At 41.1% G+C, this 24,622-nt stretch overlaps 3 protein-coding genes across 8 annotated transcripts in view; all 3 read right to left on the bottom strand.

The window, feature by feature from the left end:
- Window positions 1-24,622, bottom strand: part of LOC130677661 (death-associated protein kinase 1-like) — a 152,067-nt gene that overhangs the window by 9,225 nt on the left and 118,220 nt on the right. The window lies entirely within an intron of this gene.
- On the bottom strand, window positions 3,925-14,048 carry LOC130677711 (uncharacterized). The gene is made up of 2 exons (XM_057484561.1): window positions 12,843-14,048; window positions 3,925-7,577 (listed from the first exon to the last, which is right to left on the bottom strand). Exon 2 carries the CDS (start codon window positions 7,555-7,557, stop codon window positions 6,151-6,153), a length of 1,407 nt encoding a protein of 468 aa, XP_057340544.1. The 5' UTR covers window positions 7,558-7,577; window positions 12,843-14,048; the 3' UTR covers window positions 3,925-6,150.
- On the bottom strand, window positions 14,321-24,594 carry LOC130677696 (uncharacterized). The gene is made up of 2 exons (XM_057484540.1): window positions 23,389-24,594; window positions 14,321-18,123 (listed from the first exon to the last, which is right to left on the bottom strand). The coding sequence occupies exon 2, from the start codon at window positions 18,101-18,103 to the stop codon at window positions 16,697-16,699; it is 1,407 nt and encodes a 468-aa protein (XP_057340523.1). The 5' UTR covers window positions 18,104-18,123; window positions 23,389-24,594; the 3' UTR covers window positions 14,321-16,696.

Raw genomic sequence — 24,622 nt, 5'->3', positions numbered from 1 at the left:
TAGACTTATTTATGATTATATATGGGGTTATAGCAGCCAGGTATGATCATATCTAATTATCTATAGACTTATATATAATCAGATCTGATCATATATAGACTTATATATGGGCTTATAACAGCCAGGTATGATCAGATCTAATTATGTATGGGGTCATATATAATTATATATGACCCCATATATAATCATGCATGATTATATATAACTTTCTATATGATTATATATAATCATATATGATCATATATATGAACATATATAATCATATATGATTAGACAAAATCTTTTTTCATCGGGTTAGCAGTAAATAAAAAAATTGAACCGAAATTTACTATTTCTAGAATATTCAAGAGCATTTATGGAATACAAAAATCACTTTTTTTCATATCCTGAAACGAATTTTTTGTTTTTGGATTGTAAAAAAAGTTATTCAAGGAAACAAAAATATTAAATATATTTGTCACAATGTAATACAGGATATACTATTTTATCATCAAAAGAGACACTCATCACTCTGTCGGATGACAGAAGAGCACCCATGCTAGATCAGTTTTCAAGTTTAGAATATAACAATTCTGATATTTATTCGTTTCCTGGGACACCACAAGAGGCTGGGCGCGATCTAGTGGCGAGCATCGAACTACTCCCACTGCTGCTTCGCAGCATCGGTAACTTTCCCCTCCTCCATGTATATGGGGCATTTCACGCCAAATCGGAAGGTTTGAAAAATTTCAATTTTTGATTTCCTCAATTTTTTTTTATTTTTTTGTACCCATCAAAAGACTCTTGTTCCAAAATGTTGAGATTTTTTTGATAACCAGTTCAAAAGATATCGAATTTTGAAAAAAACAGCTTTTTTAGAGTTTTTTGCTGATAACTTCTTAGGAAATGGTTCAAATCAAAACACTCACTAAATGAAAAAAAAAACCATAAAGCTTGGGAATACAACACGGAAAAATTTAAACACGACTGGTTCCTGGACTGAGTCGTGGGCAAAAAAAAAAATGGACAAGCAAACGACTGCTTCGGTAGCAACACCATAACTACTCGTGTGAATGAAAGCGTCCAAAAATTGTTAAATGTAGGAAAATCTAAAATTGCACACCTCAATCGCTCATTTTATTTGTAATCATTACTTTTATTTTTTTTTATGAATTTTTTTATTCAACTTTCAAATTATTAATTTGATTTTTTCATTTCTTAATTCCAGTTAAATTTTTTCTAAATATCCCGCATTTTTGTTGTAGATATCGCTTTTTTTCAATCCTACTGTTTTACGCTAGTGCTGCTGCCAGTAGTTGATGGGGAGAAAAAAAGAAAAAAAAATTTACTTTTGTAATAATAACAATAGTAAAAATAAAAATGGCCGCTAAACTTTTCGTGAATAATCAGTCTTATTATTTTATTTAATTACAATTAAACTAAAAAGATTGAGACAGTAATTTTCAATAGGGTTCTTGTGATCAAAAATACAAAGATAATAAAAAAAAAGTTAGGCCGATTAATTGTGTCTATCGAGAGTTACTTGGTTTACTAAATTTCATACAGAACAATTGACAACTCGTGTTAATGGGACTAAAATAATTTATATTTAATTGATGGAATACTTGATCGACTTAATATTGGGTCGAAGTTATTCTTCAATAAATTGTCTTTGTGTTGGTATAAAATTTGACCCATTTTAGTGTCATCGAAAAAGTCTAGAGATAATTTAATGTGAGTGAATGAGTCAAAAAATTTAGAGCGATCATAAAACACACCAGCGCATTCGCGCTTGAGGTGTGCAAAATCGTTTTTCCATGTACTTTTTGAAAAAAAAAACAAAAAAAAATTTTTCAAGCCTTTTAATACGTGTTTTTTGATTTTTTAAATTCAAATTGCATTTTTTAAAGCGAGTGCATATTATTATATTATAGAGTACTATTTTTTTTCGATTTTTGAATATTAGAAAAAAAATTTTTTTTTCTATTTTATCAACTTTTATCAGTGGTTTCTCTCTCCAACGTATTTTGAAAAACTTCACGTTTATTCATTATTATAAGAAGCATAGGAAATTGTTAATACTCAAACAATTTTTAATATTTGTTCACAATTATGTTCAATAATTAGCTTAAAAATAAGTAGTTACGTGATACGTTGCATCTATAACTATATCGTGTAAGTATATCCTGAGACGAGCGAACATGACAATTTTTAGGCAATCACTTACACTAACTCATATAAAGAAGAACATATTAGTTTTGAGTAATTTTGTTCGATAATTATTATGTTATTCAATGAAAAAAGCAGATATTGATTTAACATTTATTATTCCGTCGACGATATCTCTCGAACGGATTATCTGATTGGGACGCTCTTGGCAGCAATCGAATGATTTTATCGAGTTCTAGAGTTGATTAGATTTTTGAATTGATCGATTCGATAGTTTCCGAAATATTCATGAAAAACGAAAAAAAAAGATTTTTTTTCATTCTTTGGTCGACGATATCTCTCGAACGGATTATCCGATTAAGACGGTTGAAGTAGCAATCGGCGCGTTTTATTGAGGTCTAGAGCTGATAATATTTTGGGAATGATTGGTTTAGTCGTTTCGACGATATTTACAAAAAGCCGTTTTCTACTATTTTTTTCGTCGACGATGTCTTTTGAACGGATTATTTGATTTAGACGTTCTTGGTGGCAATCGAAAGCTTTTGTTGAATTCTAGAGCTGTTCAGATTTTGGAATTGATCGATCCGACAGTTTTCAAAATATCCAAAAAAAAGAAAAAAAAAGTTTTTTTTTTTCGTATTTTTTAAATATCTCAGAGTCTATTTGATTCAATGGTCTAAAATTTTTTAGAAAATCTAAGTTCAGAAGATATCTTTCGAATGCCGCAAGAACCATCTACATCAGTTCATTCATCAAAAAGATATGAGAGGTTTACATCTACACACACACACACACACACACACACACACACACACACACACACACACACACACACACACACACACACACACACACACACACACACACACACACACACACACACACCCACACACACACACATACACACACACACACACACACACACACACACACACACACACACACATACATACATATAGACATTGCTCTAAAAATTTCAGAATAGCATCTTAGCACCTTCAAACGTCCACATATGATGAAAACCCGATTTTAGAAAATCGGGGTGAAACCAATAACTTCCCGAATTTTTTGAAAATCGTCGATTTTGTCAGCGGGAAGTTAAAAAATTGAGGAAATCAAAAATTAAAATTTTTTAAACCGTCCAATTTGGCGTGGAATGCCCCATATATTTTCTCCCAAATACTTGTTCTATTTTGATGGAAGAAGGGAAGTCACCAGTGCTAGGCAGCAGCAGCGGGGATAGTTCAGTGCTTGACGCTAAAGCGCGCTCAGCCTCTTGTGGTGTCCGTGGTTACGAATATATTTCAGAACTGTTAGATTCCAAATTTGAGAACTACTCAGGCGCGGGTGCTCCTCTATCATCCGACAGAGTGAGAAGTGCCTCTTTTGTTGGTAAAATAGAATATCCTATATTCCATTGCAGCAACAATGTTTAATATTTTTGTTTCCTTGACTAATTTTTTAACTTCCCGCTAAGAAAATCGACGATTTTCTAAAAATTGGGAAGTTATTGTTTTCATCCCGATTTTCGAAAGTCGAGTTTTCATCAGATGTCGACGTTTTGAGGTCCTAGGAAGCTATTCAGACTATTTTCAGAATGATGTCCGAGTGTATGTATGTATGTATTATAACACAAAAACTAGACGCTAATTTCTGCGCTATAACTTCGTTCTCTGCCTTTAGCCTCCAGTCTCAATACGGATAGGGCGCCAGGTAATTTTTAATCACTGGAATCACCAAACCAGTAAATCATGAAATTTTGGATAATTTTTGATCTGTGGAATTATCACCAAAACCACGCATAAACAAAACTAAAACTAAACTTAACAAAATGCTCAGAACTTATTAGCAAAACAAAACGGAGACTGGAAAACTAAAAACAGAGTTACGGTATGCCATGGTGTCGCTCAGTGTGTAGGTTTATGGAGAGAGGGAGTGGTCCGGGTTACATCATTCCCCAAAGTCATGTAGATCCATTTTTAATTTGCAACTTTTATTTAACAACAATAATCTCAAAACTCTATTTAACAATAAATAAAATACGGTAGCTCAGTACAAATGATATTTTTCTCTATAACGAATGCTGAATATAATAAAATTAATCTTAACAGAAGGTGAATTGACGTCTAAATGATACGTATCGATATCTTACAAATAAATCAATTAATTAACTAGAACTAAATTATAATCAAATAATATTTGGTAAACTAGAACGATAATTATAGACTCGATACTCTAGAACATTCTCTTTAGCAAAATCGTAAAACTAACGTACATGGGTCTCATTTCGATGTTAATTAGACAATAATTAGTTTAACAATCAAACATATTTCTTATAATTCTTTTATAAATAATATTAACAATGGAACATGATCGTGACTCTAAAAATGTAACATTATTCTCATAATTCTCTCAGATATTGAATCTTTTCTTTAATTAAAACAGGAGCATAATACCTCAAGACTTTTGATTCGAACTCGATTAATTATTTATAATAATTATTTCATACCTGATGTCTGGTGAATAAATATCAAGTAACGTCTTACACTGTTTTAAATAATACTTCTGTATCAATAATCTCAATCTGTAGCTTTCCACAATGCCTTGAACTGTAGCGCCATTACTGCACACGTCTACTCGCTTCAAGCGACTAGAGTCGAATGCCCACGTCCGTACTCCTCGAAGGTCTCCCTCCGACTTCTTTCTCTCAATTCTCAATTCTAAAAACCCCAAACTCAATCCTATCGTTATCAATAACTGACCTCTATATTCTAAATTCTCAAATCCAACCCAATCTTTACTATAACGGTAACTGGAGGCTCAAGTCCTCGCCAAACGTACTCACTAAACTCATTCTGAGGATGGATATCCTTGGCAGTTGCTCTCCTGGAACAGACTTCAGCTGGGATCATAAAACTTATAAACTAAGTGACCTATGACTTCCTCAGCGGTACAAGTGGTCATGACTTGTCCTCTGAGGCCTGTCAGACTAATAATTTAAAAATGACCAAACGGCTTCCACAACAGCAACGGTCACAAAATTACTGTTGAGGCCTGCCAAACCAAAACTCCAAACTGATCCCATTCAGCATCCGTCAAATTCCTTATATACTGGAGCACTAGCATCTCAGCTAGACCTCTGCAATTAACCAAGAAGTCTCAGAGGGATAGAACTAGGTTCTATCATCAGATGATACCGGGTGACTAATTTAAGTCCCGCTCCACGGTAACACTGACTCGTCCACATACTCAAAATACCAAAAATCCAAAACTCAAACAATCATTTTCCCAAAACTTTAATCTCAAACCATATCCCATAATAATTTCCCATAATTCTGATTCTAATTCTTATTTTCTTTATCCCAAAATTTCATAACTGTAGCCAGACGTTACTCCATATTTAATTCTTAAACTATAACTTAATCAAAAATCTGTAATAAAATCGTAAATTACTGTAAGCTAAATTATGAGTCTTGAATTACCATGCTTGTAAATACAATAAAATTCGTTGGTGTTTGTGACGTTCACTTTGATTTGACCCCCATACGAAAAATAACGTCACAACTCCCGTCCTCCTGGGGAAGATTTTACGGTACGGTGATTGTTGTCTTGATTATACGTTGTATCACTGACTCTGGAACTGTACTGCTGTTACTATGATGATTCTCTCTTTACCATGATCGTGGTTCGAACTCTCTCATCCTCGAAACTTTTAACACTGTTTTCTCGAACCCACGACCTGAAATATTTAACTGTAGCGGTATTACGTATGTCCTGAGACATACTATTAATTAAACCTATGCAGGTTTTTGCAAATTTGCCTGTAACATACGGTTTCACAACCTCTCATAACTCAACTCGGTCCAAGCCACTGTAAGTACGACGCCGTAGCGAGGTACGAAACACTTTTTTATTTAACTGTAGCATTAATCTTAAATCATGTAATCGTTGTCCGGTAGCGCCAATGTCGTTGCCTTTGATCTGTAACCTGGAGACGGAGTCTTAGTATGGTCGACCACGATTAGGTGACTGTTCGTCCTCTCGATGTCGGGGAGCCTTCCTTAGCTGCTCCCGAGGAACATTTCCTCCGTACTCCTTCTTGTACGGTCCCATTGCTTTCCATTTTTCGCCGCAACTAGGACACGTACGGGCTGTATAATTAGCCCTGCCGCACATCTGGCAAAAGGTCTTCCTGGCTTCTGGGCATGCGCTGAATGGGTGCCCTTCTTTGCGGCAGTTCCAACAGAGACGTGGCTTGCCCATCCACGTGAACTGCTTCCTCTTCGCCTCTTCTGCTGGAGCCGTGTTCTCTCTTCCTAGAGCTGATGTTGTGCTGTGTGCCGGTTCTCGAGCACGCTGGAGCCTGTCTTGCACCGAAGATGGTTTTCTTTCTGGTGCTCTTGGTGGTGTCGGTACAGTTAATGGGGCTACTGACCTCTCCCGTATCCTCTTATTCCAATCCAGTAGTGATTGGCGCGCTGATCCTGAGGGTGACTTCGGTCGATCTTTACTGGACCCCGAGGTTCGAGCTGGTGGTACCTCCTTATTGACTGGAACGGTGCTTGGTGGTGTCGAGGTTGACGACACTCCTGTGATTCCGGTTCCTGGGGTGGCTGGAATTGACTCATGTACCACCTCCATAGGTGTCTGTAACGTCATCTCGGCTGGTTCGGTCTGAGTGCTGGAACTCACAACTGTCAGCAGCTGGACCTGCACTCCGATGTCACGAGTGGCATTAGCGTCTCTGATGTCACTCGTGGTTGCTCTCTTGAACTTTACTCCAGATAATTCCTGGAGCGGACAGCCGATGTCTCTGGGGTGGCTCATACGAACAGCTACTTTCCCCAGTGCCTTCAGCAGACCAGGTTTAAAGTGGTCAAGCCATCTCAGGTGCTTGACGTATGGGCGGATAGGGTCCCAGAGCGTGTTTTCATCGAGCCTCATCGGCAGCTCTCCTGGTAGACCCTCGTACAGGCTGTCGGTATCTGTACCTGTATCGCTGGCATACTCCTCCTGATTGGCTTCCTCCTGCTCTTGACTGTAGCCCGATGCTTCCTGATCTTCTAGCATCTCTTCCTGCCCTTGACTGTAACCTGATGCTTCCTGATCTCCTAGCATCTCTTCCTGCTCTTGACTGTAACCTGATGCTTCCTGATCTCCTAGCATCTCGTTCCGGGAGGGATTGCTCGCTTCGTCGTCTCCCAAATCTCTATTCCTGTAGCCAAACGCTTCCTGATCTTGTAGCGTTTCATTCCGGGAGGGATTACTCACTTCGTCGTCTCCCAAATTAATCTCCGGCATTGTTGTAGCCGTCGATATGTCGTCATCGTCGACGGACATGTCGATCAACAGGACCTCTTCGAGGCCCTCCATCTCCTTCTCCAAACTCCTAGTATCCTGTCCCGACATACTGTAGCCTTATCGAAGATCTGAAACATACAACTTATTAAGCTCTGTAACTTTTTACATACTATAGCTGTAGCAAGAAGAAGGAAAGATAGTTAGATAGCAGGTATACAAGGTTTCAAGTGTTGGATAGAAAATGTTCCGATTACTCGGCCTGCTAAGTCACTCAGCTCATATATTGTTCGTGATATTTTCTTGGATACCGTGAACGGACCACTGAATTTATCACTCAGCTTGGCTGACACGTGTTTAGAACCACTAGACAGTGAGAAGTGTCTTTTCCACACTAGGTCTCCTTCCTGGTACTCACGATCTCGATGTCGTTGATTATAATAATGAGCTTGCCTCTGAAATGCTGTATCTAACGCGTGGACAATACTTTTTCGCAAGTTATTTAGTTGTTGCATCCTTGCTTGCCACTCCTGGAGAGGACCATGTATTAATTCTGGTTCTCCTTCCACCTCCTGTCGGAGTGAACCTGTAGCTGACAGTTCTCTTCCCGTGTTCAGGAAAGCTGGGCTTGTGTGAATAGAACTGTGATGTGCCGTGTTATGGGCAAAACGAAATTGTGGTAGATATTTGTCCCACTCTCGATGATTTTCGTTGATGAATGCCGTCATCATAGTCTTGAGCACTCGATTAACTCGTTCAACTGGATCTGCTTGTGGGTGATATGGTGGTGTTGTCATATGCCGGAATCCCACTCGCTCTGCTAAGGACCTGATGTCTCTATTTACGAACTCGGTACCGTTGTCTGTCAGAAGGACTTGGGGTTTACCCCACCTCCAAATGACTAGTTCTTCTAGAGCTTCACTTATCGCTGTACCTGTAGCTCGCCTAAGTGGTCGTAGTTCAATCCATTTAGTATACAGGTCCTGTATTACCAGTAGATAGGCGTATCCTTTCATACTCTTTGGCAATGGACCCATAATGTCTGTAGCGATAATTGACCATGGCTCCTCCACTTTCTTTTTACCCATGAAGCCTGCAGGTGGTGCTTGTTCCACTTTAGTACGCTGGCAAATTTCGCAGCGTCGAACATATTTCACCACGTCCTGGAACATGTTTGGCCAATAATAATGGATTGCTACTCGCCTGTAAGTCTTGTCGACTCCTAAGTGTCCTGCTTCGGGTGTAACATGACACTCGGTGATCACTCGTTGGTGTGATGCCCGTCTCACGACTAATTTCCATGCGTTGAGATCTTCTAACTCGGCTTCTATCAAGTTTGATGGCTTGTGGTAATATAGATTTTCTCCATCTACTCGCCAACCTGGAAATTTATCGGGTCTTCGTTGTACATCTCTCAACCTTCGGTTATACCAACGGTCCACGTCATCCGCGATGACAACTAGAACTTCTCCTTGATCTTCTGGAATCCTCGATAATGCGTCTGGAACGTGATGTAGTGCGCCTTTACGATGAATAATCGTAAACAGGTACTCCATCAACTCTAATGCCCATCTGGCAAGTCTACCCGTTGGGTTTTTGAGATTATGTAACCAACGTAGACTACTGTGATCTGTAACTACCGTAAACTCGTATCCTTCTAAGTAACACCTAAACTTACGAATTGACCAGATGACTGCAAGACATTCTTGTTCTGTGACGGTGTACTTACGCTCGGCGTCAGCTAATGATCGGCTTGCATACGCGATGACACGTTCTTGACCATCTATGACTTGTGTCAAGGCAGCACCGAGTCCTACTGAACTAGCATCGGTCTGTAACGTAAACGGTAGCTTAAAATCTGGACATGCTAGTACTGGAGCGGAAGTAAGATGCTCCTTCAAAGTTGTCATAGCCATGTCCTGCTCTGTACCCCACTCCCAAAGTTGATTTTTCTTCAGTAACTTTGTGAGGGGTGACGCGATGGTTGCGAATTCGGGAATGAATCGTCGGTACCATGACGCCATTCCCAAAAACCTTCTCATCTGTTTGATGTTACGAGGTGCTGGAAATTCTCGTACAGCCGACGTCTTCTCTGGATCGATTTGTAGTCCTTCTGAATTCACTATGAACCCTAGGTAGCGAACTTCTGAGCAACAAAACTCGCTCTTCTCCCGGTTGATCGTTAATCCGGCTTGCTGTAATTTATCTAATACTTTCTGTAGCCATAGCAGGTGTTCTTTGTATGTCTCCGTCACGATAATAATGTCGTCGAGATACACGAAGACGTACGGATACATTTCTGGACCAATCAGTTGGTCGATCATACGCTGGAATGTTGCTGGAGCGTTTGTTAAGCCAAAAAGCATTCTTTTAAACTGGAACAGTCCGCGACCCGGCACTACGAACGCAGTTTTAGGTCTTGCTCGTTCGGTAAGCGGTATCTGGAAATAAGCTTGACTTAGATCGAGGGTCGTAATGTATCTTGCTCGTCTTAGTTGATCCAGTATGCTTGTCATATTCGGGATCGGGTAGGCATCTTTCACTGTGGCTGCATTTAATTTACGATAGTCAATGCAGAACCGCCATTTCCCATTTGGCTTCTTCACCATGACTACTGGACTAGACCACTCACTGTGGGATACTTCGATAATATCCTCGTCTAGCATCTTGTCAACTTCTTTCCATATGGCTTCCAGGAGTATTGGCGTGACGTTGTAGGGTTTTTGTTTAACTGGTGGATTGTCTCCCACGTCGATATCATGCTCTGCCAATTCGGTGACTCCTAGTTTTCCTGGAGAACGAATATTTTTATCCAGGAACGTCTGTAACGTGTCTCGCTCTGCTGGACTGAGTGTCTGGATCCCACAACAGATGATAGCACATGATGAGGCTGTCTCTGCTGTAAACTTGAACTTGCTGTCGGGCTGTGTACGAGTGTACCACTGGTTGACAGCAAAGTCAATCACCATCTCCAACTCCCTGAGGAAATCTAACCCTAGTACACATGGTTGGGATAGTGAAGGCATTAAATATAATCGCGCTATAGCCGTTTGATTTTCTATCTGTAACTCAACCGTCGTCGTCTGATTAACTCGCTGTATGTCCCCGTTCGCGAGTATCACTCGTCGCGTTGACACGGTATCAAGCGGTAAGCGTAGTTGAGTGACTAGAGCAATTCCTACAGGTCCTAAAAATGATTTTGAGGCCCCTGAGTCTATCAAAGCTTTCAGCGGATATCCTAGTATCCGGACTGTGATAAAGAAAGCTGTGGGTGACTTCTTGATGTTACTTTCGAGATCCTTCTGTAACTGACTACTATAATACATCTCCTTTGGTAACGGTGGCCTGTGGCCTACTTCCTCGATTGACTGAGCGAAGTCAATCACGTCATGTCCGACTTCTTTAGTATTATAAATACCTGTAACGGTGCCGGTCATACCTTGACAAGTCCTGTCCGACTCTGTACGATCACCTAGTGAGTCTCGAGTCGGTGGATGACTCACTTCTTCTCGTTTCCCGGATTACAGAAAGGACAGCTTGATGTTGTCACTCCGGAAGCTCGACATTTGAAGCAAAAACGTCGTCGAGGGTCAGGACAATTTCTGTGACGGTGTCCTGTCTTGTCGCAGTTCCAGCATCGGAACTCGTTAGCTGGTGGTGCTAAAACTGGAGCTGGAATCTCGGTTTCCGGCTTTTCGTGATCTGTAACAATACTAGATGCTAGGGGCTCTGGTAAATCTTTTGTAGCCCTAGTATCGTTTGCTTTAACTGGCCGTTTTGTTCTCTCTGAGAACTTCTGGTAATTATTATTAGCTTGACGGCCATGTTTCCTCATCTGGAGCGCGTCGAGGTGTTCAGCGAGGATCTCATCTTCTGAGTAGTCGTCATCCTCGTCTTCTTCTCTATCATCTTGAACTGCTCTCAGTTGAACGACTCGATGGTGACGTTGATCGCGATCACGGTGCTCTGGAGCTCTATCTCCTATATTGTTCCGTTGCTGTGAGTGTCTCGGTTGCTCTTGATATGCAAATGAGGGACACATTGAGTTGCGAGGTAATGGTGGTGGTCTATAATTACTCGCACGCTGTATTATACGCTCTTGGCGTATAGCACGACTCTCCAACTCGTCCATGGAATGACAGTCATGCACTGGAATAACTAACTGGAGCGACGGTAGCATATTACGGTGCGTGTATCTAATCCGTTCTACCTCTGGCCATGGCGGATCAGTACGTGAAAATAAGCCATTCATACAGGCGATGTACTGGCTTATTGGCTCTTCGCGGGCCTGTGTGCGATTCGAGATCTCTTCACGTAACGACATCTGGTAGTCTGGATCTGCAAACCTGGATCTCATGGCTTTCTTTACGTCCGACCATCTTCTGAAGCCATGTACACGACCTCGATACCAAATCAAAGCCGCACCACGTAGAGAGAAGGGGATGGCTTTAATTAAATCCTCATCTCTCACTGTAACCATACTTAAACCTTCATCGAATCTCATGATGAAGTTCTCAACGTCCTCGTCGAGTGCACCACTAAACTGTACATGCCATTTATGCATCATGTTCAGCAGGGTAGTTGCTCGTATGGGTGCTGGAGCTCGTGGATCGTAGTCCATGTCGTTCTCACCCGGAAATTCATAGTCTTCAGGTCTCGGGCGTATTGCTTGTCGCGTGGGTCGTCTACGCGGTGATCGACGGTCCTCTGTAACCTGTAAGGGCAACGCGGGTTGCACATGCTCGATCTGTTGACGAGAGTCGCGGCTGTAGCGTTTGTTCTTGGGTATCCCCGGTGGATCCCGCTGGCGGCTCGGTGCTGTTGGCGTTGGTTGCCCCCAGATCCTCTAGACCGATATCCTCAGCCCCACTTCCTGTGTTAAACAGCAGGTTCAATGGTGATTGAAAATGGAATCTCGATTCTCTTTCTTCCTCGCTGGAGTTGGATCTTTCTATATGTTCACCTGGTCTTTTCTGTTTACCCGGATCGCTGAATTTTCCTCGTCCTCCCGTCATTTTAGCAAGCAATTTTACCGTGTAAGATAAACTACTTTGCTGATTAGATCGAAAAATGATAGTGGGTAGAGAAATAAAGAAGGACAAGAATACTAGAGCGATGTCTTATGAGACAAATGAATTTTATCCTGTAACCACGGGTTCGAGTGTACCCGGTACTCGAGAGGTAGTAGGCTTAGGCCCCTTTTCTCTCTCTCCTTTACTTTTATTACTGTAGCGTTACTGTATATTCGGTATTTATAGTTTTTACCTTTTTTTTTTTGTAGCTGAGCACAAAGAGTGTGAAGAGTAGAAAAAGTTGTAGACAGCAGATAGAAAGTATTTTATAATATGCAGCGAAACTATTTCTAGGTATAATTATTATTCAGTCTCAAGACTTACCGACGCTGATGAATGGTTTTTCTGTAAATACGTGCTGTTTCACTATAAACACTCTTTGATTTATTAAACAATAACTGAATCTATCGTGAAATATTTCCTGTAGCGTTGACTTGATTAATTTACTAATTATTAAAAATAATTAATAAATCAGACTGTAACTATTTAACAGAAATCTGTTAAAATTATTTTAATTAAATGATTTAGTAATTGTAAAACAATTAAGAAATCACTCTGTAGCTTTTCAACAATTAAATAATAATTGTTGAAGAATAATTATTGAACAAAACTGTAACTGTATTAATCGGTATAACAAATGAAGATATTTATTTATTATACTGAATAATAATTTGTAATTAATTGATATTACTATCAATTAATGAATAATTAATTTATTAGATTAATTATCTGTAGTTGAATGCAATATTTTAATAACTGTATTAAACGTAATTGAATGGAAAATGGACGCTGTTAAGCACAAAGAACTTTGATAAAATTTTGAGAAACTGCAGACACGTCTGAAGCGCACGAAAAATCACCAAGATGTGATGGACAATGGATGACTCTATCGGGTGGTGGCGATATGTTCGCTGTACCCCCAAATTATTCTTTTCGGGTGTCTGTAATTGGTTATTAGTTTCTACCCGAGCGTCTTAGCCAATTAGGGACTCTCAGAGGTCCTCGTACCCACTACTAGTGTTACCCCACTTAAGGGTACGTGTGGCTGGCTTGCATTTCCCCGCCAACTTCCGAGAATTTTCTGGAACTGCGAGCCTCTCGCTCTTACTGTAGCGGCACGTGTCGATGTCTTCGACTCTGCACCTCGCTCCATGGGGGGTGAGAGGTTTACATGCCTCGACTTGTTGTTTACACTACAACACTGTAACTTCTAAACATTGTAACGTCTTAATCCTCTGTAACTCGAGTACCTAACAAAGACTCTTTGTAAGTCCTCGAACTGTAGACAAATTTTTCATCGGCATTCTTTAGCGGATTACTCGAGTGTATGACAATGAGAATTTTGTTTTTACACTCGATACTGAGAATTATGACCGAATCGTTCCCGTATGTTTATCTCTTCGAGACTTTTCGATGGACGAAATATGATTCCTTTTGTAATTTTATTACCCATGCATGTTATTTTTACTCTTCTAACTTAAATAACATTTTAAATAAAATGAAATAAAATAAGATGAAATAAAATAAAGTATTCATTTTATGCTCGGAATTCTTGTAAACTGAAATTTTATTGTTTTATTTGTACGATTAAAACGATTATTATTCTGTAGCTGGAATTATTTTTCTCTTCATAATTCCTTAATCAAAAATCAAATTACTCAAATACTCAAAGTAGAGTTTTTAAACTGAAAAATCTAAAACTAAAAACTGCGAACGAATCTACACAAAAATGGATGGATGGTGCTAGACTTTTAGGTGTTGGGTGTCTTTTGTTTTGGGAGCCCCACGTTGGTCGCCAATTTTATAACACAAAAACTAGACGCTAATTTCTGCGCTATAACTTCGTTCTCTGCCTTTAGCCTCCAGTCTCAATACGGATAGGGCGCCAGGTAATTTTTAATCACTGGAATCACCAAACCAGTAAATCATGAAATTTTGGATAATTTTTGATCTGTGGAATTATCACCAAAACCACGCATAAACAAAACTAAAACTAAACTTAACAAAATGCTCAGAACTTATTAGCAAAACAAAACGGAGACTGGAAAACTAAAAACAGAGTTACGGTATGCCATGGTGTCGCTCAGTGTGTAGGTTTATGGAGAGAGGGAGTGGTCCGGGTTACATCATTCCCCAAAGTCATGTAGATCCATTTTTAATTTGCAACTTTTATTTAACAACAATAATCTCAAAACTCTATTTAACAATAAATAAAATACGGTAGCTCAGTACAAATGATATTTTTCTCTATAACGAATGCTGAATATAATAAAATTAATCTTAACAGAAGGTGAATTGACGTCTAAATGATACGTATCGATATCTTACAAATAAATCAATTAATTAACTAGAACTAAATTATAATCAAATAATATTTGGTAAACTAGAACGATAATTATAGACTCGATACTCTAGAACATTCTCTTTAGCAAAATCGTAAAACTAACGTACATGGGTCTCATTTCGATGTTAATTAGACAATAATTAGTTTAACAATCAAACATATTTCTTATAATTCTTTTATAAATAATATTAACAATGGAACATGATCGTGACTCTAAAAATGTAACATTATTCTCATAATTCTCTCAGATATTGAATCTTTTCTTTAATTAAAACAGGAGCATAATACCTCAAGACTTTTGATTCGAACTCGATTAATTATTTATAATAATTATTTCATACCTGATGTCTGGTGAATAAATATCAAGTAACGTCTTACACTGTTTTAAATAATACTTCTGTATCAATAATCTCAATCTGTAGCTTTCCACAATGCCTTGAACTGTAGCGCCATTACTGCACACGTCTACTCGCTTCAAGCGACTAGAGTCGAATGCCCACGTCCGTACTCCTCGAAGGTCTCCCTCCGACTTCTTTCTCTCAATTCTCAATTCTAAAAACCCCAAACTCAATCCTATCGTTATCAATAACTGACCTCTATATTCTAAATTCTCAAATCCAACCCAATCTTTACTATAACGGTAACTGGAGGCTCAAGTCCTCGCCAAACGTACTCACTAAACTCATTCTGAGGATGGATATCCTTGGCAGTTGCTCTCCTGGAACAGACTTCAGCTGGGATCATAAAACTTATAAACTAAGTGACCTATGACTTCCTCAGCGGTACAAGTGGTCATGACTTGTCCTCTGAGGCCTGTCAGACTAATAATTTAAAAATGACCAAACGGCTTCCACAACAGCAACGGTCACAAAATTACTGTTGAGGCCTGCCAAACCAAAACTCCAAACTGATCCCATTCAGCATCCGTCAAATTCCTTATATACTGGAGCACTAGCATCTCAGCTAGACCTCTGCAATTAACCAAGAAGTCTCAGAGGGATAGAACTAGGTTCTATCATCAGATGATACCGGGTGACTAATTTAAGTCCCGCTCCACGGTAACACTGACTCGTCCACATACTCAAAATACCAAAAATCCAAAACTCAAACAATCATTTTCCCAAAACTTTAATCTCAAACCATATCCCATAATAATTTCCCATAATTCTGATTCTAATTCTTATTTTCTTTATCCCAAAATTTCATAACTGTAGCCAGACGTTACTCCATATTTAATTCTTAAACTATAACTTAATCAAAAATCTGTAATAAAATCGTAAATTACTGTAAGCTAAATTATGAGTCTTGAATTACCATGCTTGTAAATACAATAAAATTCGTTGGTGTTTGTGACGTTCACTTTGATTTGACCCCCATACGAAAAATAACGTCACAACTCCCGTCCTCCTGGGGAAGATTTTACGGTACGGTGATTGTTGTCTTGATTATACGTTGTATCACTGACTCTGGAACTGTACTGCTGTTACTATGATGATTCTCTCTTTACCATGATCGTGGTTCGAACTCTCTCATCCTCGAAACTTTTAACACTGTTTTCTCGAACCCACGACCTGAAATATTTAACTGTAGCGGTATTACGTATGTCCTGAGACATACTATTAATTAAACCTATGCAGGTTTTTGCAAATTTGCCTGTAACATACGGTTTCACAACCTCTCATAACTCAACTCGGTCCAAGCCACTGTAAGTACGACGCCGTAGCGAGGTACGAAACACTTTTTTATTTAACTGTAGCATTAATCTTAAATCATGTAATCGTTGTCCGGTAGCGCCAATGTCGTTGCCTTTGATCTGTAACCTGGAGACGGAGTCTTAGTATGGTCGACCACGATTAGGTGACTGTTCGTCCTCTCGATGTCGGGGAGCCTTCCTTAGCTGCTCCCGAGGAACATTTCCTCCGTACTCCTTCTTGTACGGTCCCATTGCTTTCCATTTTTCGCCGCAACTAGGACACGTACGGGCTGTATAATTAGCCCTGCCGCACATCTGGCAAAAGGTCTTCCTGGCTTCTGGGCATGCGCTGAATGGGTGCCCTTCTTTGCGGCAGTTCCAACAGAGACGTGGCTTGCCCATCCACGTGAACTGCTTCCTCTTCGCCTCTTCTGCTGGAGCCGTGTTCTCTCTTCCTAGAGCTGATGTTGTGCTGTGTGCCGGTTCTCGAGCACGCTGGAGCCTGTCTTGCACCGAAGATGGTTTTCTTTCTGGTGCTCTTGGTGGTGTCGGTACAGTTAATGGGGCTACTGACCTCTCCCGTATCCTCTTATTCCAATCCAGTAGTGATTGGCGCGCTGATCCTGAGGGTGACTTCGGTCGATCTTTACTGGACCCCGAGGTTCGAGCTGGTGGTACCTCCTTATTGACTGGAACGGTGCTTGGTGGTGTCGAGGTTGACGACACTCCTGTGATTCCGGTTCCTGGGGTGGCTGGAATTGACTCATGTACCACCTCCATAGGTGTCTGTAACGTCATCTCGGCTGGTTCGGTCTGAGTGCTGGAACTCACAACTGTCAGCAGCTGGACCTGCACTCCGATGTCACGAGTGGCATTAGCGTCTCTGATGTCACTCGTGGTTGCTCTCTTGAACTTTACTCCAGATAATTCCTGGAGCGGACAGCCGATGTCTCTGGGGTGGCTCATACGAACAGCTACTTTCCCCAGTGCCTTCAGCAGACCAGGTTTAAAGTGGTCAAGCCATCTCAGGTGCTTGACGTATGGGCGGATAGGGTCCCAGAGCGTGTTTTCATCGAGCCTCATCGGCAGCTCTCCTGGTAGACCCTCGTACAGGCTGTCGGTATCTGTACCTGTATCGCTGGCATACTCCTCCTGATTGGCTTCCTCCTGCTCTTGACTGTAGCCCGATGCTTCCTGATCTTCTAGCATCTCTTCCTGCCCTTGACTGTAACCTGATGCTTCCTGATCTCCTAGCATCTCTTCCTGCTCTTGACTGTAACCTGATGCTTCCTGATCTCCTAGCATCTCGTTCCGGGAGGGATTGCTCGCTTCGTCGTCTCCCAAATCTCTATTCCTGTAGCCAAACGCTTCCTGATCTTGTAGCGTTTCATTCCGGGAGGGATTACTCACTTCGTCGTCTCCCAAATTAATCTCCGGCATTGTTGTAGCCGTCGATATGTCGTCATCGTCGACGGACATGTCGATCAACAGGACCTCTTCGAGGCCCTCCATCTCCTTCTCCAAACTCCTAGTATCCTGTCCCGACATACTGTAGCCTTATCGAAGATCTGAAACATACAACTTATTAAGCTCTGTAACTTTTTACATACTATAGCTGTAGCAAGAAGAAGGAAAGATAGTTAGATAGCAGGTATACAAGGTTTCAAGTGTTGGATAGAAAATGTTCCGATTACTCGGCCTGCTAAGTCACTCAGCTCATATATTGTTCGTGATATTTTCTTGGATACCGTGAACGGACCACTGAATTTATCACTCAGCTTGGCTGACACGTGTTTAGAACCACTAGACAGTGAGAAGTGTCTTTTCCACACTAGGTCTCCTTCCTGGTACTCACGATCTCGATGTCGTTGATTATAATAATGAGCTTGCCTCTGAAATGCTGTATCTAACGCGTGGACAATACTTTTTCGCAAGTTATTTAGTTGTTGCATCCTTGCTTGCCACTCCTGGAGAGGACCATGTATTAATTCTGGTTCTCCTTCCACCTCCTGTCGGAGTGAACCTGTAGCTGACAGTTCTCTTCCCGTGTTCAGGAAAGCTGGGCTTGTGTGAATAGAACTGTGATGTGCCGTGTTATGGGCAAAACGAAATTGTGGTAGATATTTGTCCCACTCTCGATGATTTTCGTTGATGAATGCCGTCATCATAGTCTTGAGCACTCGATTAACTCGTTCAACTGGATCTGCTTGTGGGTGATATGGTGGTGTTGTCATATGCCGGAATCCCACTCGCTCTGCTAAGGACCTGATGTCTCTATTTACGAACTCGGTACCGTTGTCTGTCAGAAGGACTTGGGGTTTACCCCACCTCCAAATGACTAGTTCTTCTAGAGCTTCACTTATCGCTGTACCTGTAGCTCGCCTAAGTGGTCGTAGTTCAATCCATTTAGTATACAGGTCCTGTATTACCAGTAGATAGGCGTATCCTTTCATACTCTTTGGCAATGGACCCATAATGTCTGTAGCGATAATTGACCATGGCTCCTCCACTTTCTTTTTACCCATGAAGCCTGCAGGTGGTGCTTGTTCCACTTTAGTACGCTGGCAAATTTCGCAGCGTCGAACATATTTCACCACGTCCTGGAACATGTTTGGCCAATAATAATGGATTGCTACTCGCCTGTAAGTCTTGTCGACTCCTAAGTGTCCTGCTTCGGGTGTAACATGACACTCGGTGATCACTCGTTGGTGTGATGCCCGTCTCACGACTAATTTCCATGCGTTGAGATCTTCTAACTCGGCTTCTATCAAGTTTGATGGCTTGTGGTAATATAGATTTTCTCCATCTACTCGCCAACCTGGAAATTTATCGGGTCTTCGTTGTACATCTCTCAACCTTCGGTTATACCAACGGTCCACGTCATCCGCGATGACAACTAGAACTTCTCCTTGATCTTCTGGAATCCTCGATAATGCGTCTGGAACGTGATGTAGTGCGCCTTTACGATGAATAATCGTAAACAGGTACTCCATCAACTCTAATGCCCATCTGGCAAGTCTACCCGTTGGGTTTTTGAGATTATGTAACCAACGTAGACTACTGTGATCTGTAACTACCGTAAACTCGTATCCTTCTAAGTAACACCTAAACTTACGAATTGACCAGATGACTGCAAGACATTCTTGTTCTGTGACGGTGTACTTACGCTCGGCGTCAGCTAATGATCGGCTTGCATACGCGATGACACGTTCTTGACCATCTATGACTTGTGTCAAGGCAGCACCGAGTCCTACTGAACTAGCATCGGTCTGTAACGTAAACGGTAGCTTAAAATCTGGACATGCTAGTACTGGAGCGGAAGTAAGATGCTCCTTCAAAGTTGTCATAGCCATGTCCTGCTCTGTACCCCACTCCCAAAGTTGATTTTTCTTCAGTAACTTTGTGAGGGGTGACGCGATGGTTGCGAATTCGGGAATGAATCGTCGGTACCATGACGCCATTCCCAAAAACCTTCTCATCTGTTTGATGTTACGAGGTGCTGGAAATTCTCGTACAGCCGACGTCTTCTCTGGATCGATTTGTAGTCCTTCTGAATTCACTATGAACCCTAGGTAGCGAACTTCTGAGCAACAAAACTCGCTCTTCTCCCGGTTGATCGTTAATCCGGCTTGCTGTAATTTATCTAATACTTTCTGTAGCCATAGCAGGTGTTCTTTGTATGTCTCCGTCACGATAATAATGTCGTCGAGATACACGAAGACGTACGGATACATTTCTGGACCAATCAGTTGGTCGATCATACGCTGGAATGTTGCTGGAGCGTTTGTTAAGCCAAAAAGCATTCTTTTAAACTGGAACAGTCCGCGACCCGGCACTACGAACGCAGTTTTAGGTCTTGCTCGTTCGGTAAGCGGTATCTGGAAATAAGCTTGACTTAGATCGAGGGTCGTAATGTATCTTGCTCGTCTTAGTTGATCCAGTATGCTTGTCATATTCGGGATCGGGTAGGCATCTTTCACTGTGGCTGCATTTAATTTACGATAGTCAATGCAGAACCGCCATTTCCCATTTGGCTTCTTCACCATGACTACTGGACTAGACCACTCACTGTGGGATACTTCGATAATATCCTCGTCTAGCATCTTGTCAACTTCTTTCCATATGGCTTCCAGGAGTATTGGCGTGACGTTGTAGGGTTTTTGTTTAACTGGTGGATTGTCTCCCACGTCGATATCATGCTCTGCCAATTCGGTGACTCCTAGTTTTCCTGGAGAACGAATATTTTTATCCAGGAACGTCTGTAACGTGTCTCGCTCTGCTGGACTGAGTGTCTGGATCCCACAACAGATGATAGCACATGATGAGGCTGTCTCTGCTGTAAACTTGAACTTGCTGTCGGGCTGTGTACGAGTGTACCACTGGTTGACAGCAAAGTCAATCACCATCTCCAACTCCCTGAGGAAATCTAACCCTAGTACACATGGTTGGGATAGTGAAGGCATTAAATATAATCGCGCTATAGCCGTTTGATTTTCTATCTGTAACTCAACCGTCGTCGTCTGATTAACTCGCTGTATGTCCCCGTTCGCGAGTATCACTCGTCGCGTTGACACGGTATCAAGCGGTAAGCGTAGTTGAGTGACTAGAGCAATTCCTACAGGTCCTAAAAATGATTTTGAGGCCCCTGAGTCTATCAAAGCTTTCAGCGGATATCCTAGTATCCGGACTGTGATAAAGAAAGCTGTGGGTGACTTCTTGATGTTACTTTCGAGATCCTTCTGTAACTGACTACTATAATACATCTCCTTTGGTAACGGTGGCCTGTGGCCTACTTCCTCGATTGACTGAGCGAAGTCAATCACGTCATGTCCGACTTCTTTAGTATTATAAATACCTGTAACGGTGCCGGTCATACCTTGACAAGTCCTGTCCGACTCTGTACGATCACCTAGTGAGTCTCGAGTCGGTGGATGACTCACTTCTTCTCGTTTCCCGGATTACAGAAAGGACAGCTTGATGTTGTCACTCCGGAAGCTCGACATTTGAAGCAAAAACGTCGTCGAGGGTCAGGACAATTTCTGTGACGGTGTCCTGTCTTGTCGCAGTTCCAGCATCGGAACTCGTTAGCTGGTGGTGCTAAAACTGGAGCTGGAATCTCGGTTTCCGGCTTTTCGTGATCTGTAACAATACTAGATGCTAGGGGCTCTGGTAAATCTTTTGTAGCCCTAGTATCGTTTGCTTTAACTGGCCGTTTTGTTCTCTCTGAGAACTTCTGGTAATTATTATTAGCTTGACGGCCATGTTTCCTCATCTGGAGCGCGTCGAGGTGTTCAGCGAGGATCTCATCTTCTGAGTAGTCGTCATCCTCGTCTTCTTCTCTATCATCTTGAACTGCTCTCAGTTGAACGACTCGATGGTGACGTTGATCGCGATCACGGTGCTCTGGAGCTCTATCTCCTATATTGTTCCGTTGCTGTGAGTGTCTCGGTTGCTCTTGATATGCAAATGAGGGACACATTGAGTTGCGAGGTAATGGTGGTGGTCTATAATTACTCGCACGCTGTATTATACGCTCTTGGCGTATAGCACGACTCTCCAACTCGTCCATGGAATGACAGTCATGCACTGGAATAACTAACTGGAGCGACGGTAGCATATTACGGTGCGTGTATCTAATCCGTTCTACCTCTGGCCATGGCGGATCAGTACGTGAAAATAAGCCATTCATACAGGCGATGTACTGGCTTATTGGCTCTTCGCGGGCCTGTGTGCGATTCGAGATCTCTTCACGTAACGACATCTGGTAGTCTGGATCTGCAAACCTGGATCTCATGGCTTTCTTTACGTCCGACCATCTTCTGAAGCCATGTACACGACCTCGATACCAAATCAAAGCCGCACCACGTAGAGAGAAGGGGATGGCTTTAATTAAATCCTCATCTCTCACTGTAACCATACTTAAACCTTCATCGAATCTCATGATGAAGTTCTCAACGTCCTCGTCGAGTGCACCACTAAACTGTACATGCCATTTATGCATCATGTTCAGCAGGGTAGTTGCTCGTATGGGTGCTGGAGCTCGTGGATCGTAGTCCATGTCGTTCTCACCCGGAAATTCATAGTCTTCAGGTCTCGGGCGTATTGCTTGTCGCGTGGGTCGTCTACGCGGTGATCGACGGTCCTCTGTAACCTGTAAGGGCAACGCGGGTTGCACATGCTCGATCTGTTGACGAGAGTCGCGGCTGTAGCGTTTGTTCTTGGGTATCCCCGGTGGATCCCGCTGGCGGCTCGGTGCTGTTGGCGTTGGTTGCCCCCAGATCCTCTAGACCGATATCCTCAGCCCCACTTCCTGTGTTAAACAGCAGGTTCAATGGTGATTGAAAATGGAATCTCGATTCTCTTTCTTCCTCGCTGGAGTTGGATCTTTCTATATGTTCACCTGGTCTTTTCTGTTTACCCGGATCGCTGAATTTTCCTCGTCCTCCCGTCATTTTAGCAAGCAATTTTACCGTGTAAGATAAACTACTTTGCTGATTAGATCGAAAAATGATAGTGGGTAGAGAAATAAAGAAGGACAAGAATACTAGAGCGATGTCTTATGAGACAAATGAATTTTATCCTGTAACCACGGGTTCGAGTGTACCCGGTACTCGAGAGGTAGTAGGCTTAGGCCCCTTTTCTCTCTCTCCTTTACTTTTATTACTGTAGCGTTACTGTATATTCGGTATTTATAGTTTTTACCTTTTTTTTTTTGTAGCTGAGCACAAAGAGTGTGAAGAGTAGAAAAAGTTGTAGACAGCAGATAGAAAGTATTTTATAATATGCAGCGAAACTATTTCTAGGTATAATTATTATTCAGTCTCAAGACTTACCGACGCTGATGAATGGTTTTTCTGTAAATACGTGCTGTTTCACTATAAACACTCTTTGATTTATTAAACAATAACTGAATCTATCGTGAAATATTTCCTGTAGCGTTGACTTGATTAATTTACTAATTATTAAAAATAATTAATAAATCAGACTGTAACTATTTAACAGAAATCTGTTAAAATTATTTTAATTAAATGATTTAGTAATTGTAAAACAATTAAGAAATCACTCTGTAGCTTTTCAACAATTAAATAATAATTGTTGAAGAATAATTATTGAACAAAACTGTAACTGTATTAATCGGTATAACAAATGAAGATATTTATTTATTATACTGAATAATAATTTGTAATTAATTGATATTACTATCAATTAATGAATAATTAATTTATTAGATTAATTATCTGTAGTTGAATGCAATATTTTAATAACTGTATTAAACGTAATTGAATGGAAAATGGACGCTGTTAAGCACAAAGAACTTTGATAAAATTTTGAGAAACTGCAGACACGTCTGAAGCGCACGAAAAATCACCAAGATGTGATGGACAATGGATGACTCTATCGGGTGGTGGCGATATGTTCGCTGTACCCCCAAATTATTCTTTTCGGGTGTCTGTAATTGGTTATTAGTTTCTACCCGAGCGTCTTAGCCAATTAGGGACTCTCAGAGGTCCTCGTACCCACTACTAGTGTTACCCCACTTAAGGGTACGTGTGGCTGGCTTGCATTTCCCCGCCAACTTCCGAGAATTTTCTGGAACTGCGAGCCTCTCGCTCTTACTGTAGCGGCACGTGTCGATGTCTTCGACTCTGCACCTCGCTCCATGGGGGGTGAGAGGTTTACATGCCTCGACTTGTTGTTTACACTACAACACTGTAACTTCTAAACATTGTAACGTCTTAATCCTCTGTAACTCGAGTACCTAACAAAGACTCTTTGTAAGTCCTCGAACTGTAGACAAATTTTTCATCGGCATTCTTTAGCGGATTACTCGAGTGTATGACAATGAGAATTTTGTTTTTACACTCGATACTGAGAATTATGACCGAATCGTTCCCGTATGTTTATCTCTTCGAGACTTTTCGATGGACGAAATATGATTCCTTTTGTAATTTTATTACCCATGCATGTTATTTTTACTCTTCTAACTTAAATAACATTTTAAATAAAATGAAATAAAATAAGATGAAATAAAATAAAGTATTCATTTTATGCTCGGAATTCTTGTAA

Source organism: Microplitis mediator, chromosome 1, assembly GCF_029852145.1.
Source record: "Microplitis mediator isolate UGA2020A chromosome 1, iyMicMedi2.1, whole genome shotgun sequence".
In the NCBI taxonomy this organism is placed as follows: Eukaryota; Metazoa; Arthropoda; class Insecta; order Hymenoptera; family Braconidae; genus Microplitis; species Microplitis mediator.
The sequence above is the reverse complement of the archived record's forward strand: the minus strand, read 5'-3'. Positions and strand labels throughout refer to the sequence as shown.